This window comes from Petromyzon marinus, chromosome 65 (genome assembly GCF_048934315.1).
Source record: "Petromyzon marinus isolate PM22_M1 ecotype Great Lakes invasive population chromosome 65, UKy_Petmar_22M1.pri1.0, whole genome shotgun sequence".
Classification (NCBI taxonomy): domain Eukaryota; kingdom Metazoa; phylum Chordata; class Hyperoartia; order Petromyzontiformes; family Petromyzontidae; genus Petromyzon; species Petromyzon marinus.
Window position 1 is genome coordinate 7,151,004 of NC_133731.1, and position 15,055 is coordinate 7,166,058.

At 50.7% G+C, this 15,055-nt stretch overlaps 1 protein-coding gene across 4 annotated transcripts in view; it reads left to right on the forward strand.

Moving 5' to 3' along the window:
* The first annotated feature begins 13,052 nt into the window (after window positions 1-13,052).
* The window catches only part of LOC116956433 (uncharacterized), a 70,260-nt gene continuing 68,257 nt past the window's right edge, over window positions 13,053-15,055 (forward strand). For 2 of the 4 annotated variants that reach the window (XM_076054332.1, XM_032978042.2), the window contains exon 1: window positions 13,053-13,204. In XM_076054332.1, coding sequence (XP_075910447.1) covers window positions 13,141-13,204 — 64 coding nt within the window. In that variant the 5' untranslated portion in view covers window positions 13,053-13,140. The remainder of the gene's footprint in view (window positions 13,205-15,055) is intronic. The other 2 variants (XM_076054331.1, XM_076054330.1) reach the window with 2 other exon arrangements.

The window sequence follows — 15,055 nt, forward strand, 5'->3', positions numbered from 1 at the left end:
GTGTGTCTGCGTGTGTGTGCGCGCGGTGGTGTAGCGTTTAGCGCTACGCTGCGCAATGAACCTGGCTACCTGAGTTCAATTCCCACTCACGGCCAACAACACCCAGTGACGATTATTTGAACCGCTCCTGGGCCTCCCCCTAGGTCGGCTCAGTCTCAAATGAGTAGCTGGTGCGGTCTGCAGTAAACATCGTCACTCGGGCGTGTTGCTGGCCTCCCACCCCCTGGTGTGCCGTGCCGGCCTTCCTAGGTGCTCCTCGCTCACAGCACTTGCCCCAGCAGTCTGTTAAGGCCACACGGGGGATCTTTGACTTCGTGGTTTCGCAGCTCGCGTGAATATTCGCGACTCTTTCGGCTCTATTTGTTGTTTACTCAATCCCTTGTTTGCCCTTGCCAAAGGTGGACAATGCATCGGATGGTGTTGACGAGAGGATTGCCCCACACCACCCTCCCCCTGTTTGCGTGTCGCGCGCACTGCTATTCAGTGGCCTGAAATCAAATGTATCGCTCCGGATGACCGCTGCAAAGTATGATCTTGAGTTTTTGTTATAGTGTGCTGATCTTTAAAGGTGCATTGAAAAATGTTGATACTGCTACTGGTACTCCTGCTGTTATGGAGTGACTCGTGCAGCCAGCTATCTCTGCAAAGTTTGGTCATACATGTTATGTATATCGTTTATTGTTAAATTTGAATCACAGTTCCTATGATCACTGTTACATTGATTTTACAGCTTTATTTTGGTGATTTCGAAAACGTTTTGGTTAGCCATATTCGTTTGTTGTAGTACAGAGTTAGACTGATAACTTTAATCTACGTTGTCTTATGGTTGTTATTGTTTGACTTGCATCCCACTGGGATTTTTGCACACAGCGTTGATATTCGGTGCTTTCTCTGGAAGACGTTGCCGGTTTTTCTTGGATTTTTCTGTTTTTGCGCGTCGTCACTTTAAGATGTTTCTTGTTCACGTTCTTGTTTGTTGCGGTTGCACCCGATTCAAGAGCCGAATGGCTCACAGGGCTATACCAAATAAATGAACTGATCTGAACTTGGGGCACCCCCCCCCCCCAGACTCCTTGCACTACTCGCAAGAGACATCGAGGCTGGGCTGCCCCCCCCCCCCCATACGGCCTTTTGTCCGTCGACGATGAGCGAATGGGGGGGAGGATTTCGAAATCGCTCTGACTAAACTTGAACACACCAAAGCGACAGGAATCGACCCTGAAAGGCACCGATGGAAGGAATTGAGGAAGAGAACTAATTCTATTAAGTACACAAACACACCACACACACGCTATCTCTCTCTCTCTCTGTTATCCCCATTACGTTGAATTGTCCGGCGCAAACACGCGTTGCATTGTCAGGCGTAGCTACGTGTGAGTGGCAAGCCCGAACCCTGCTTGCTTTGGCACAGTCGGTTGGAATTATCAGAATGGCTTTTCTCAGTGCGGGGATGAACCTAGTGCACGGTCTGTAGCACATGTTGTTACAAAGGGGCCCAGCATAAAAATAAAAACACAAATATTAAACACACACATTTGTTTTACTTGCACAGTAAAGTAATTGTATTTTTTTCATTTGCTATACAGCCCAGATAAATACGACAAATCGCTAACCTTAAACACCCGGTCGTTCATGAAAGTTGAAGGCGGTATAGTACTATAGTAATAGAGCAAGTGGAGAGTCACCGAACCGGAATTGATAGCTTGAAAGCATTTAGCGCGGGGCCCTGAAAGTGCGGGGCCCGTAGCTACTACAACGCATGTAGTAGCTACTACTACACGTGTAGTAGTAGCTACTGCGTGTGTAGCTACTGCATGTGTAGTAGCTACCGCATGTGTAGATACTACATATGTAGATACTACTGGAAGACTTCGTAGTAGCTACTGCATATGCAGCTACTGCATATGTAGATACTGCATGTTTATTATGCAGTATCTACATAAATTATGTAGATACATACATATTATGTAGATACTGCATATTATGTAGATACTGCATATTATGTAGATACTGCATATGTAGCTGCTACGCGTGTTGTAGCTGATACGCGTGTAGTAGCTGCTACACATGTCTAGTAGCTACTACACATGTGTAGTAGCTACTATTGCTCCGAGGATAATTCGCCACTGGCTCTGTCCCACCTCTGTAAAGAGCCACCCCACTTCGATGCCTTTGGGCGCACGGCTGGTCTCGAATCGACGAACGCAAAGTGTGCAACGGGGGGGGGAGAGGGGGGGGGTGCGGTGGTTCGACTCATCGCATCAGCGTCATCCCAACTAACAATCCCCGCCTTGTCAATAATGAGCAACAACTCCGCGAAGAGCCGCCCATTGTCGAACGCAAGCTACGCTCCACCACACCGCAAACGCCGCGTGACGGATTGGACGCACGCGCCGCACTGCGTTAGGATGAACGCCCTCGCTGATCGTGACCCCCGTGGGGCACATCATGGGAGTACGCGTGTTCCTGGGGGTACGCGCGACATCTGCGGGGGGGGGGGGGGTGGGCAGAGGGGGGGGGGGGGTACGTGGTGGGCACATCGGGCACGGTCGAGCGAAGGTTGCTGAGTTCCAGCGCTACCCTGGGTGTGTGTCTGTGTGTGTCTGTGTGTGTGTGTGTCTGCGGTGTCAAGATCGGCCTCTGTGGAGGAGGCTCGTGAAGGATGCTACTGGGCAGTTGGAGGCAGTCGCCCTCCAACAACAACGGAGGGCGGAGGAGCGACGCTCACAACAACGAGCGGAGCGCCGGGTGGCTAAATCACAGCAAGTTGGCACAGTAGGGTGTACAGGTGGTGCATCGGCCACTCATCTCGGTCATCCCAGTCAGTCGACCCGTGGCACCTGCTGGGTCTGCCCCGTGACCTTCTGCCAGTAGGCGTTCGACACTTCACGTGGCCTCAACGTGCACCTAGCCTGGCACAAGCGTCGTTGTGACGTCACCGCCACTTAGTCGAGAATGGCGGTTGTTGTGTGTGCCTGTGTGTGTGCTCGCTAACAGCACTTGCCAATACAATCTGTTAAGGCTACACGGGGGATCTTCGTCTTTGTGTGTATGTGCACTCGAGCGCATTGCACTACGAACCCAGTGACCCGAGTTCGATTCTCGCTCACGGTCACCAACACCGGTTCAGGGGCCTCCCCTACGTCGACTCAGACTCAAATAAGTACCGGTGAGGTGTGTAAACATTGACGCGAGGGAGACAAAGGCGGCCGGGCGTGGTGCTGGCCACCCACTCCCTCGCGTGGCGTGCCGGCCTTAATAGGTGCTCGCTAACAGCACTTGCCCCAACGGTCTGTTCATGATTCCCCGGGGGATCTTTGTCTTTGTACATGCATGTGTGCGTGTACGTGTGGAGGGAAAACATTTGAAATTTGGTGGGGATCAGAAGTCACGGGGACCTGTCGAGTAGGTATGGGGTCTTGGAAGAATATTCATTCAATGGTTAGCGTCCTCACTTTAAAGTTCTCAAATTGACTTGCATGACATTGTCTATGTGTTCGATATGAACCTGTACCAAACGTGTGTGCATATCTATATCGCTTGCAGAAATGGGATAAATAAAAATTCGATATATTGCGATCAATTAACATTGTCTCGTGTAATTTTCGATAGAAATCATGCAAAGAATTTGAACTGCAAAATGTAGATTCCCAGCGACAATTTTACGGGCAGCAGGGTGGCGGAGTGGCTCACAGCAAAGTCGAGCCTGGGTTAGATTCCCGACTCAGACGCTTTGCTGTGTGGAGTGTGTGTGTTCTCTCGGCGTCGCGAGTTCGATTCCCGCTCTACGGCCAACGCCAGTTACGATTATCTGAAACGGTCCTGGGCCTCCCCCTAGGTCGACTAAGCCTCAAATGAGTACCTGGTGCAATGAGTAAACATCGCCACTAGGGAGACAAAGACGGCCGGGCGAGGTGTTGGCCACCCAACCCCCTCGTGTGCTGTACCGGCCTTCAATAGGTGCTCGCTAACAGCACTTGCCCCAACAGTCTATTAAGGCTACACGGCGGATCTTTGCCTCTCCACTCCCCACCCCCCTGTTCTGCAGTGTGTGAGCTGGTGATAATGTGCGTGAGTGAGATGGTGTGTGGAGTTTGAATATTCTGCGCCTTAATTTGCATGGCGTGTCCGCGTGTGCTCCGGTTTCCTTCCGGAGCAAAACAAATAATAATAATAAGAGAAAACTCCGTACCACGTAATTGCTATTGGACAAAACATTTCCCCCAATGCTGAAAGATTACACTGCAAATTCCTTAATTGGGATTGCACAACAGCGGCAATGGCAACTTGGCCCCCCTAATGCGAAACCTGACCCTCCTGAAAGAGAGTCTTCAGACTCAGCGAGGCTTGCAATGGTAAAATGCATCATCATCATCATTCTTCTTAATATTATTATTTCAAAGTGCATACACTAGAACACATGAAGGCAATGTCCCCTGTTGTACGTTAAATTAGCATAATTCCACTCTTTGTCAATCCATTATTGGATGAAGGCCTCCTCGAACTGTGTCGGTCATGCACACTGTTTTACCATTAAACTAAACTATTAAACTATATTTTATTTTACCAGGTAAGGCCCGCTGAGATGCGTAGCTCTTTTCCAGACGTGACCCGGCTATCACAAATGATAGCCCAACGAAGTGGCTTATCACGTGGAAATTTATAGCAGCCAAATAGGAATAAACACGTGATGTTGATTCTAAATGTGGAGGGAAAAACCGGAGGACCCGGAGAAAAATCCACGCAACCACGGATGGAGAGAGAGAGACACGCAAACAACAAATATACCGCAGCAGGCGTCAGGGTCGGGATCGAACCCACGACCTCCTGTATACCAGACGAGGTAGTTAACATCTCCTAGCCACCGTGATGATGATGATGAGAGATGCAAACTCCAAATATCCAGCAGGCGTCAGGGTCGGGATCGAACCCACGACATCCTGTATACCAGACGAGGTAGTTAACATCTCCTAGCCACCGTGATGATGATGAGAGATGCAAACTCCAAATATCCAGCAGGCGTCAGGGTCTGGATCGAACCCACGACCTCCTGCCTACCAGGCGAGGTCGCCAACATCTCACCACCGCGGTGCCCCACCATACTTCACCGCGCTGAAAATTGCGAGTCGGAGAAAACCGTCATCATTTACTTCCAGACCCCTTCCCGTCCCCGGAGCTGGACGTTTAACAAATCGGACTCTGCTCTTGATTGTCCTAAGTGGGAAAGTGGAGGAGGAGGGGGTGGTAGTTGCTAGCCTTGGGTTGTCACTGCTAGGTTCAAGCTGCGGGGTCACCGAGGTGCCAAGCGAGTTTTTGGATATCGCGATGCGCGCCCCACCCCCCTGTCTGCGGGTCAGAGGCTAACCACCAGAGTGTCCGGTGTCTCTCACCTAATCCGTGCCCTTGTGAACCACGCCGCATCGCTCGCTGGTTTTTAGAAGGGGGGCAGTTCGTGTTACATTTTCTTTGTCAACAATCTTCAAACCGTTTTTAAAACGATTATTATTTTTTACTTACCCAAAGCACCTTACTTAACCCGAGTTGGATATTCCACATTCCGATAGCGACAGCCTGAGCCTCTCTATCCCACAAGGCAACCAGTGGTTGGCACTCCCCCGCCCCCACAACGTGGTGCATACACTACTCGTTTTATTGACCCTGGATGGGGATAGGCTGAGTCACCTTGAGCAGTGATCTTACGATCGTGCAGTTGCAGTAACGAGTTCCTTCTCATGATTTGCATGTTGGCTACAAAAACAGCATGCCACGACCGCGGCTTAGCCCTGAGATGCGTCTCGGTGCCTGAGAAACAATAGATTGTGAAATTGATTCATGGCGAGCGGTGCTTACGCAACATAATCCGGCATCGTGACGGATGGAACGGATGTGAAATTCTGTTCCCTCGGGGCGTCGAGGATGGCATCGTAATCCTGGCTGACCAGGGTATGTCAGTGCAGCAAAGTGCGGACGAATATCACCTATCCCTTCTGTATGGAATAGAGCGTTGCCCCCTTGCATGCGCGGGGTTTCTCCGGGTGCTGCGTTTTCCTTCCACTTGAATAAACGATCATTATTAATTGGCCTGAAAACAACCTTCATATTTAGAGGACCGTGGAGCTGGACAATTTTTGGTAGCGCCGGTTCCTCGCCGCTTGGCTGCTGCTGCTGCTGCTGCTGCCTTACCGCTCGCTCGTCTCAGGTGCCTCCTGGCGCCTCTCAGTCGTCCTCTCTCTCTCTCGTGGAGAGGGAGCGAATATCGTAACAAGATGTTCAATGTTTTGTATATGTTTCATGCAAGAGCCTGGGGCATATATACCAGAGGCCTCCATCTGGGGCCGTCCGTACGGGAGGTGAGTGGAGGGAGTGTGTGTGCCCACCCCCCCCTCGACCCTTTCAAACTTAATCTAAGGTCTCAATCATTGCACGTAAAGTGCTCGCCACAAAAGAACCACGAAACCTCGCTGCTCATCTCGTCAAAGAGGATAAACCACTATCGCGCGACACTCGGCTCACCGCATCGGCGCGCGGCGCTTTCAGATGCGCTTCCGCGGCCCTCTGGAACTCTCTTCCTTCCGGTATTAGGAAGAAAATGGAGCATCTAGATTGAAAACTCATTTCTTAAAAAAAAGACCTGCTTTTTGTTGTAGTTTAGTTTATTGTCCTTCCGCCGCACCTCCGATCGGCACGGTTGGCTATGTACGGCGCGAAAGAAGTCCAACGTGCATACGCACATTTAGCGGAATGCGTTGTGTCACCCAGGGGTGGGGGTTGCTGAGAAATGTTTGCATCGTGAGTGGTCCGCGGGCCAAAAAAATGTTTGAGAAACCCCGGCCTGACGAGCTGTTCCAGTAACTCCGCGTTTCGACAAGGACGATTTATCCCGCACACGGGGAAATTATTTGTGCAATGTAGCCACATAATGCGGGTCAATGGTTATCATTCATCGCGATGTCATTGCATTGCAATTCACACCCGCGGTGGGCACATCGCAATGCGTTCTTTCGCGCCTACACGAGGTGGATTTTCAAGGCCCGGCGACTCGGCTGTAGAGCGAGCTCCCATCTCGATGGGTAAATACTAATCGGAATGAGAATTTGTATTTCGACTGCAGGAATCCGATGAGCTGCGACGCTCTTTTTCACAGATGTCCAATACAGGCGGGTCATCAAGTTACAACAACAACAACAAAAACGGTGGGAGTGCGAAATAGAGTAAACGGTAAGCAAGTCACTAAATATAAATAAGAAAGAAATATATTCATCGCATACGTCCTATTTATCAAGATTGGGGAAGGCATCAAAAACAGCACCACAACAAGTCCCAGACCACACCAAGATAACACCACACAGCAGTAGTCCCTCAATAAGACGGCCACATTAATGTGGGGGCAGGGGCGGAGCCACAGGGGGGGCTGGGGGGGCATAGCCCCCCCTGAAATTTTGGGAAGTCGGTAATCGGGATAACCGGATATCCAGCTGCTGCAAAATGCTTCAGGCTGCCACCTTGTGCTGCGCTGCAGGCTGCCACCTTGTGTGCTGCCCTGCAGGCTGCCACCTTGTGCTGCCACCCTGTGCTGCCCTGCTGGCTGCCACCCTGTGCTGCCCTGCTGGCTGCCACCTTGTGCTGCCCTGCAGGCTGCCACCTCGTGCTGCCCTGCAGGCTGCCACCTCGTGCTGCCCTGCAGGCTGCCACCTCGTGCTGCCCTGCAGGTTGCCACCTTGTGTGCTGCCCTGCTGGCTGCCACCTCGTGCTGCCCTGCTGGCTGCCACCTTGTGCTGCCCTGCAGGCTGCCACCTCGTGCTGCCCTGCAGGCTGCCACCTCGTGCTGCCCTGCAGGCTGCCACCTCGTGCTGCCCTGCAGGTTGCCACCTTGTGTGCTGCCCTGCAGGCTACCACCTCGTGCTGCCCTGCAGGCTACCACCTTGTGCTGCCCTGCAGGCTGCCACCTCGTGCTGCCCTGCAGGCTGCCACCTCGTGCTGCCCTGCAGGTTGCCACCTTGTGTGCTGCCCTGCAGGCTACCACCTCGTGCTGCCCTGCTGGCTGCCACCTTGTGTGCTGCCCTGCAGGCTGCCACCTCGTGCTGCCCTGCAGGCTGCCACCTTGTGTGCTGCCCTGCAGGCTGCCACCTCGTGCTGCCCTGCAGGCTGCCACCTCGTGCTGCCCTGCAGGCTGCCACCTTGTGCTGCTCTGCAGGTTGCCACCTTGTGTGATGCCCTGCAGGCTGCTTGAGCGGCAGCCTTTCGAACTTATCGAACTTATTAGCCACATCAGCGGCTCCGACCTATTAATAAACTCCGCGTTCAAATCCAATAAAATTTGTTTTCTACATTTGTGGCGCCCATTGGAAAACATAAACACACTGAGATATCTCAGAATATTGACGTCAGCCCCCCCAAAAGTCAAAATCCTGGCTCCGCCCCTGCGCGGGGGTAAGGATCAGAGTTGCAAACTCACATTTTGCAAATACGACTGCTGTATCCATCGCTAATTTTCCACTTCAGGATATATAATTGTGAGAGGAACTGTACAGGTGAGCACAGATTAAAGAACAACGCGATGCACTTCGCTTGCAGAGTTGGTCTTCGCAAACGCTAAGCAGCACATCAAACCCGATTAATCATCAGTAGAATGTTGTGACGTACACGCTCCGCCACCCAACACAGCCAATTAATAAAGTGGTCGCGTGAACAAACGTGCTAAAGTAGTGCTGCTTCAGCAGCATCGCCGCCGGTGCGCTGGGGAGAGCGATCCGCACGCGTTTAACGATGGGGTATGACGTTTCGCTGATAGTTACCGCCAGCATCATCAGGCAGTTCACCCGAATTGTGAAAGAAACATCCTCGTCGGGGGTCGACTCGGCCATCGTCTCACTGTGGACAATTAAAATGATCACCGCTAGGTGGGCAAGTCAACAGTGGTTGCCCTACGGATAGACTCGCCCCCGTCATAAGAATGCGGAATTTTGACCATTTTGGCTCTGCAGGGTTGTAAGCGTGAGATGAGCACCGGTGGCTCAATGCTCACTTGAGAAGCAAATCAAGGTGACCATGCGACAGCAAGCGAGATTAATTTACTACGTGGGCCTTCGCGACCAATGTTGCAATTCATAATTCGTTTATTTTGTGTTGGGTCGTGAAGGTATGAGCAATTGATGTATGTTAACTATAACCCTCCACCACCCAACAGAGCCAATCAAATCAAGTTGTCACGTCGTGAGAAAATGTGCCAAGTTATTTGTTTTTTTTTCGGCAAATCTAAACATTGAAGATAATTTTAATCAGTGTCAACAAATATAGTTTGCAAGCAAGATCATATGTCCCGGACCACCAGCTCGCTTCTGACGGGTAGCTCCGACGCTGCGGGCTGTTACAACACGTGCCATCCGAGTGTACGATGATGCATACTTTGACAGTGACGGTGACCAGATGTTATCTCCCTCGCCTGGTATACAGGAGGTCGTGGGTTCGATCCCAACCTTGACGCCTGCATGTATGTTTGGAGTTTGCATGTCTCTCGCGTGGATTTTTCTCTGGGTCCTCCGGTTTTCCCCTCCACATTAAGAATCAACGTCACATGCTTACAGTTTTTGGCTGCTATACATTTCCACGTGATGATAAGCCACTTCGTTGTTGAGCTACCATTTGTGATAGCCAGGACGCTTCTGAAAAAGAGCTACATAGCTCAGTGGTCCTTACCGGGTAAAAATAAAAAATAGTTTAGAGTTTAGTTTTAGTCAAAGTGTCAGTGGGCACGAACCTCATCATCATCTTCACCGACCCTTGCCTCCAGAGCGCTGAACCAAAGGTGCATACACAACCACTGCACCCACCCATCCATCCTCCTGTGTGCCGTGCCAGCCTCAGCAGATACCAGCTAAAGAATAATAGTGATCATTTAAAATTCTAAAGCGCCACCACACAAGTCCTCGCTCGTTCTCTGAGAGAAAGAGAGAGAGGAAGACTCAGAGGCGCGAGGATGGACGGCATATGAGCGGGAAAGGCAGCAGCCACATTGTGAGCTGGTGCAAAATCCCCCCACAAAGCTACGCGATCCTCTATATATTAACTATTTTCCATTCAGATGACGTAGTATACATAGGTGTACGCCAACAGGTTTTTTTCCATGATTACGTTCCGATTATGTACACGTACGTGACGTACACGTACGTCATTGGAACGGAATCAGACGAAAAATTAAAATAATATCACTTTATCTGTACATCTTCAGGTTGGAAGACGTACCGAGACTCCCATAAGGCCATGCGGGAGGGCGTGTGGCACAGTTTGGCGCCAGCTACCGTAGAGTGCGGTCTAGTTGCTACGGTTCTCTGTGGTGAGTAAAATGTCTTTAAAAATTGCGGTGCTACGCCTCTCTAATAAAATTTACAATCACCGCTTGCGGGTTCCGAGATTCAACGGTGAACGGGACCCACCCTGCAACTTGTTGGATGCATGGTCTTGGACGCGCATCCCATAAACTATTCAGGCTCAGACCTGCTTGGCTTCCGAGATCTGTAGAAATTTGGTCATTGGCTTAGGAAATAATCAAGGTCTCTAAGCATTAAATTAATTAAGAATCCATTCACAAACATACCTTACACATCAACGTGTCCCATACGCGATTAGCCAAGGTCTGCAAGGGTTTTGACTTTGGAGGAAGTTGGAGGAAGGCTACTTGTGTTGTGGCCGAAACGTCGTGAGAATTTGATTGTTATTATTATTTTTATTATTTTATCTCCATTCTACGTGACTTTACCGAAAGAACCCAGAAGATGAATCCCTGCAGTCACGAAAGCTTTAAATTAAAAATTATGTGTTTATTGTCGTTGCTAAACAGTTCTAACCCAGTAAACATGGATCCGATGGGACAACGTTGGTCCAACAGTTCCAACCACGTGCCAACATTGGCATATTTACTGAGAAAGGGCGAATATTTAAAGCAGTCGTCCAGCTGTCGCATCGGTAATAACAAGGGAGTTGAACCTAACTGAAAACCATAACCGATAATCAGAAAATAACCATTTGTTAAAGTGTTCGAACCGTCCACTCAAGATCCGAACTGAATTTAAATGTTATACCCAGAAACTAAAAACCATTCCACCAGATTTGGGTGAATAATTTTTCGAGGCATGCTTAGAGTCATGTCTCATCTGTCAACAGTTGTCTTATCAACTGTGGCCGCACATCATGCATGATCCTTTCCTCATCCGAATACCAGGAGTGCACTTTGCAGCAGTCGCTCAATGAAGAGCGCCTTTAACCTTTGGATGCACACAATAGTAGGAAAAACACAAAAGAAAGATGTGATTATTGTTCGCACTTCGACAAGCTAATGGCCTGCAATGAGCGGAATTGGGGACTGCACATATATGGTTTCCGGAGGCCACCTTACTTGCAGTGGGCATCGGTGACTATACCCAGCCGATGAGTCCTGATTTATTTGGGCCACTCGTTCCTGCGTTTTACCCATTTTTAGAAATCTCCCGCCACGAAGTTCGGGCCAGAGGTTGTTGAGGGTTGTCTTCCACTTCGGTGGGGGCGCGAGCTCGAGGAAATCACATCTCCTGGGAGCCGCCGCCGCCGCGGCAGCGGAAGCAGCAGGAGGAGGCCGACGTCGCTGGTGCAGACGTTGAGAAGCGGCTGAGCTCATCGTTTAGGACTCGGGGTGGGGGTGGTGGGATGAACCGACTTGGCCGCATAGGTTGGACCCCGCGTCCCGTGCTTGTTGAGTTTCGCCCGTCGTGGAGGCTCAGGATCTTCGCCAGCTTCAGCATCTGGCCTTGTAATCGCAGATGACACGTTGGTAAATACAGCGCCGGGCTTTAACAACCTTCTCTGGAATCCCAGCGTTGATGTTTTTTTTTTACTGTGATGGACAATACTTGATCGCAACGGGTGCTGTGTTGTATTGAGGCTTTGGGCACTGTAAACTACGCAACTAAACAACTTTCATTTTACCAGGTAAAGCCCACTGAGCTATATAGCTCTTTTTCAGAAGCGACCTGGCCACAAATGATAGCGTAATGAAGTGGCTTATCACGTGGAAATTTACATCAGCCAAATACTCTAAACGCGGATGTGGGTTCTAAATGGTGGAGGGAAAACCCGGAGGACCCAGAAAAAAATCCACTCGACCACGGTGAGAGAGAGAGAGAGACGCAAACTCCAAATATACAGCAGCAGGCGTCAGGGTTGGGATTGAACCCACGACCTCCTGTAAACCAGGCGACGTAGTTAACATCTCCTAGTCACCGTGATGATGAGAAAGACACGCAAACTCCAAATATACAGCAGCAGGCGTCAGTATCGGGATCGAACCCACGACCTCCTTCACACCAGGAGAGGGAGTTAACATCTCCTAGCCACCGTGGCGCCCCCTATTCGCTGGAGGGTTTGGCACTCGGGCAGTTTGAAGGCCGTACACAGCAGTGATGTCGGCCGGCGGCATTCCAGGGTCATGGCCTGGTTTCCCCAGTTTCGGTCGGGCAACAACGGCAGTGGCAGACAAGGAATGGGACGCATCCAAGAGCACGCACACTGAGAAGACGGAGCACTGAGATCATTTCATGTGCAGGTGCACATGGGTCGATGGTCACATCGCAGGATGAGAGGTAGTGTCGGCTTGGGGAAGCCTTCAGCCAGTGCCATCGCTGTTGCTGCTGATGTTGATGATTTCGTAGTGTATTGCCAGAACTGCGGCAAACCCTCGTGCTTTGCGAGAGGTGGCTGCCCGAATTAAACCGAGTGATGGCGAATGCAAATTCCGATGTGCTCAATATTCATGACACTGCAATAATGCTTCAATGAGGCAGGGCCGATCGCAAAATCCGGAATGTTCTTGCTCACCAGGTTTGCTCACGCACTGCTCATTCAGGAAGGATCAGGGGGTCCCAAAAAAAATCTCAAATTTCTCACCTTGGCCGTGCACACCCCCACCCCAAGGCCCCCACCACCTCCCACCGCGAGCTTTGCCACCCCCTCACCACCACCTCCACCCACTCCTTCCTCCTTACCCAAACCAACGCACCTTTTTACCTGCTGCGCAAAGACTGCGTTTTAACGAAGGTGCGTGGGTATAAATAGGGCACGCCTGGCACAGGGTTTATTCGCCTCTCCGGTGTTCAACATCGCTGGCGAAGCATGGCAGGTCACTCGATGCTGGCCCTTCTGTGGCTCAGCCAGTTTTACGTGTTCGCGTTGGTTGGTAAGTGTGCACATGCGTATGTGTATGTATATGTGTGTATGTGCGCACACGTGTGTGTGTGTGCACGTGTACACGTATGTGGAGGAGCGGTGACGCAGCGGTTAGCGCGCTACGAACCCGGCAATTCTCGCTCACGGTCAACACCAGTGACGATTATCTGATCCGGTTCTGGGCCTCCCCTAGGTCGGCTCAGCATCAAATTTGTACAGTATCCATTGGAGTGCGTAAACATCGCCACTTGGGAGACAAAGGCGGCCGGGCGTGGTGCTGGCCACCCACCCCCTCGTGTGCCGTGCCGGCCTTCATAGGTGCTCGCTAACAGCACTTGCCCCAACAGGCTGTTAAGGCTACACGGGGGATCTTTGTCTTTGTACATGCATGTGCGCATGTACGTGTGGAGGGAAAACATTTGAAGTTTGGTGGGGATCAGAAGTCACGGTGACCTGTCGAGTAGGTAAGGGGTCTTGGAAGAATATTCATTCAGGGGATAGCGTCCTCACTTTAAAGTTCTCAAATTAACTTGCATGACATTGTCTATGTGTTCAATATGAACCTGTACCAAATGTGTGTGCATATCTATATCGCTTGCAGAAATGGGATGAAATACAAATTAGATATACTGCGATCAATTAACCTTGTCTCGTGTAATTTTCGATACAAATCATGCAAAGAATTTGAACTGCAAAATGTAGATTCCCAGCGACAATTTAACAATCGAATTAAAGTGCGTATTTTAATTACATTTAAGTTATACTGCCCATCTCTCGTCACGTGGCAGACGTTATGCACAACAAAGCACATTTGATCAAATTCCACGTTGAATGGTGAATTGGAGCAAGGTCATACCTGGGGGAAATTTAAGACATTGGCGATTGAATACATGGGCCCTGCATTGTTACTGCGTTTGGTAGCCATCAGCTGAGCGATGATGATGGTGAAGATCGTGATAATGATGCTGATGATAAGGCGGTGAAGGCAAGGCGGTGAGGATAGGGTGGTGAAGGTAGGGTGGTGAGAGTTGGGCGGTGAGCGTTGGGGGGTGAGCGTTGAGGGGCGAGGGTAGGGCGGTGAGGGTAGGGCGGTGAGGGTAAGACGGTGAGGGTATGGCGTTGAGGGTAGGGCGGTGTGGGTTTGGGGTGAGGATAGGGTGGTGAGGGTAGGGCGGTGAGGGTATGGCGGTGAGGGTAAGGCGGTGAGGGTTGGGCGGTGAGGATAGGGCGGTGAGGGTATGGCGGTGAAGGCAGGGCGGTGAGGGTAAGGCGGTGAGGGTAAGGCGGTGAGGGTAAGGCGGTGAGGATAAGGCGGTGAGGATAGGGCGGTGAGGATAGAGCGGTGAGGATAGAGCGGTGAGGATAGAGCAGTGAGGGGAGCTCGTTCGCCACTAGTTTCAGAGGTTCACGATTCGAATCGAGTGGCCGCCTCGACTCATAGCGTATTAGCCGTAAAATTACTACGCCAGTCCACTTCGCTCATGGTGGACGTTAAAGATCCCCTGACGTCATTCACGGGAGTGGACCATTTTGTGCCACCGGTGTAAGTCATGGTCCACCTTCACCAAATTTTTAATATGACCAACAAATCACTGCATTGTAATTATTGCCCCTACTGTGAAACACTTGGCAGTCGAAAGAGTCGTAAGATTCAGCGGGCCTCTCCTGGGTAAATAAGCATATATACAAAAAACAATCATAGTAATATTATTTCAAGTGAACTTGACTCTGTTGATGAGACACTGGCTGTCAAGGCTTGTATTGAACTAATGCTGCTGATGATAAGGTCGTGCAGAGCAGATGGGTTGTGAAGAAAATACTTTTACTTTGTATGCGGGGAGACAAACATGGGAAGGAGGCA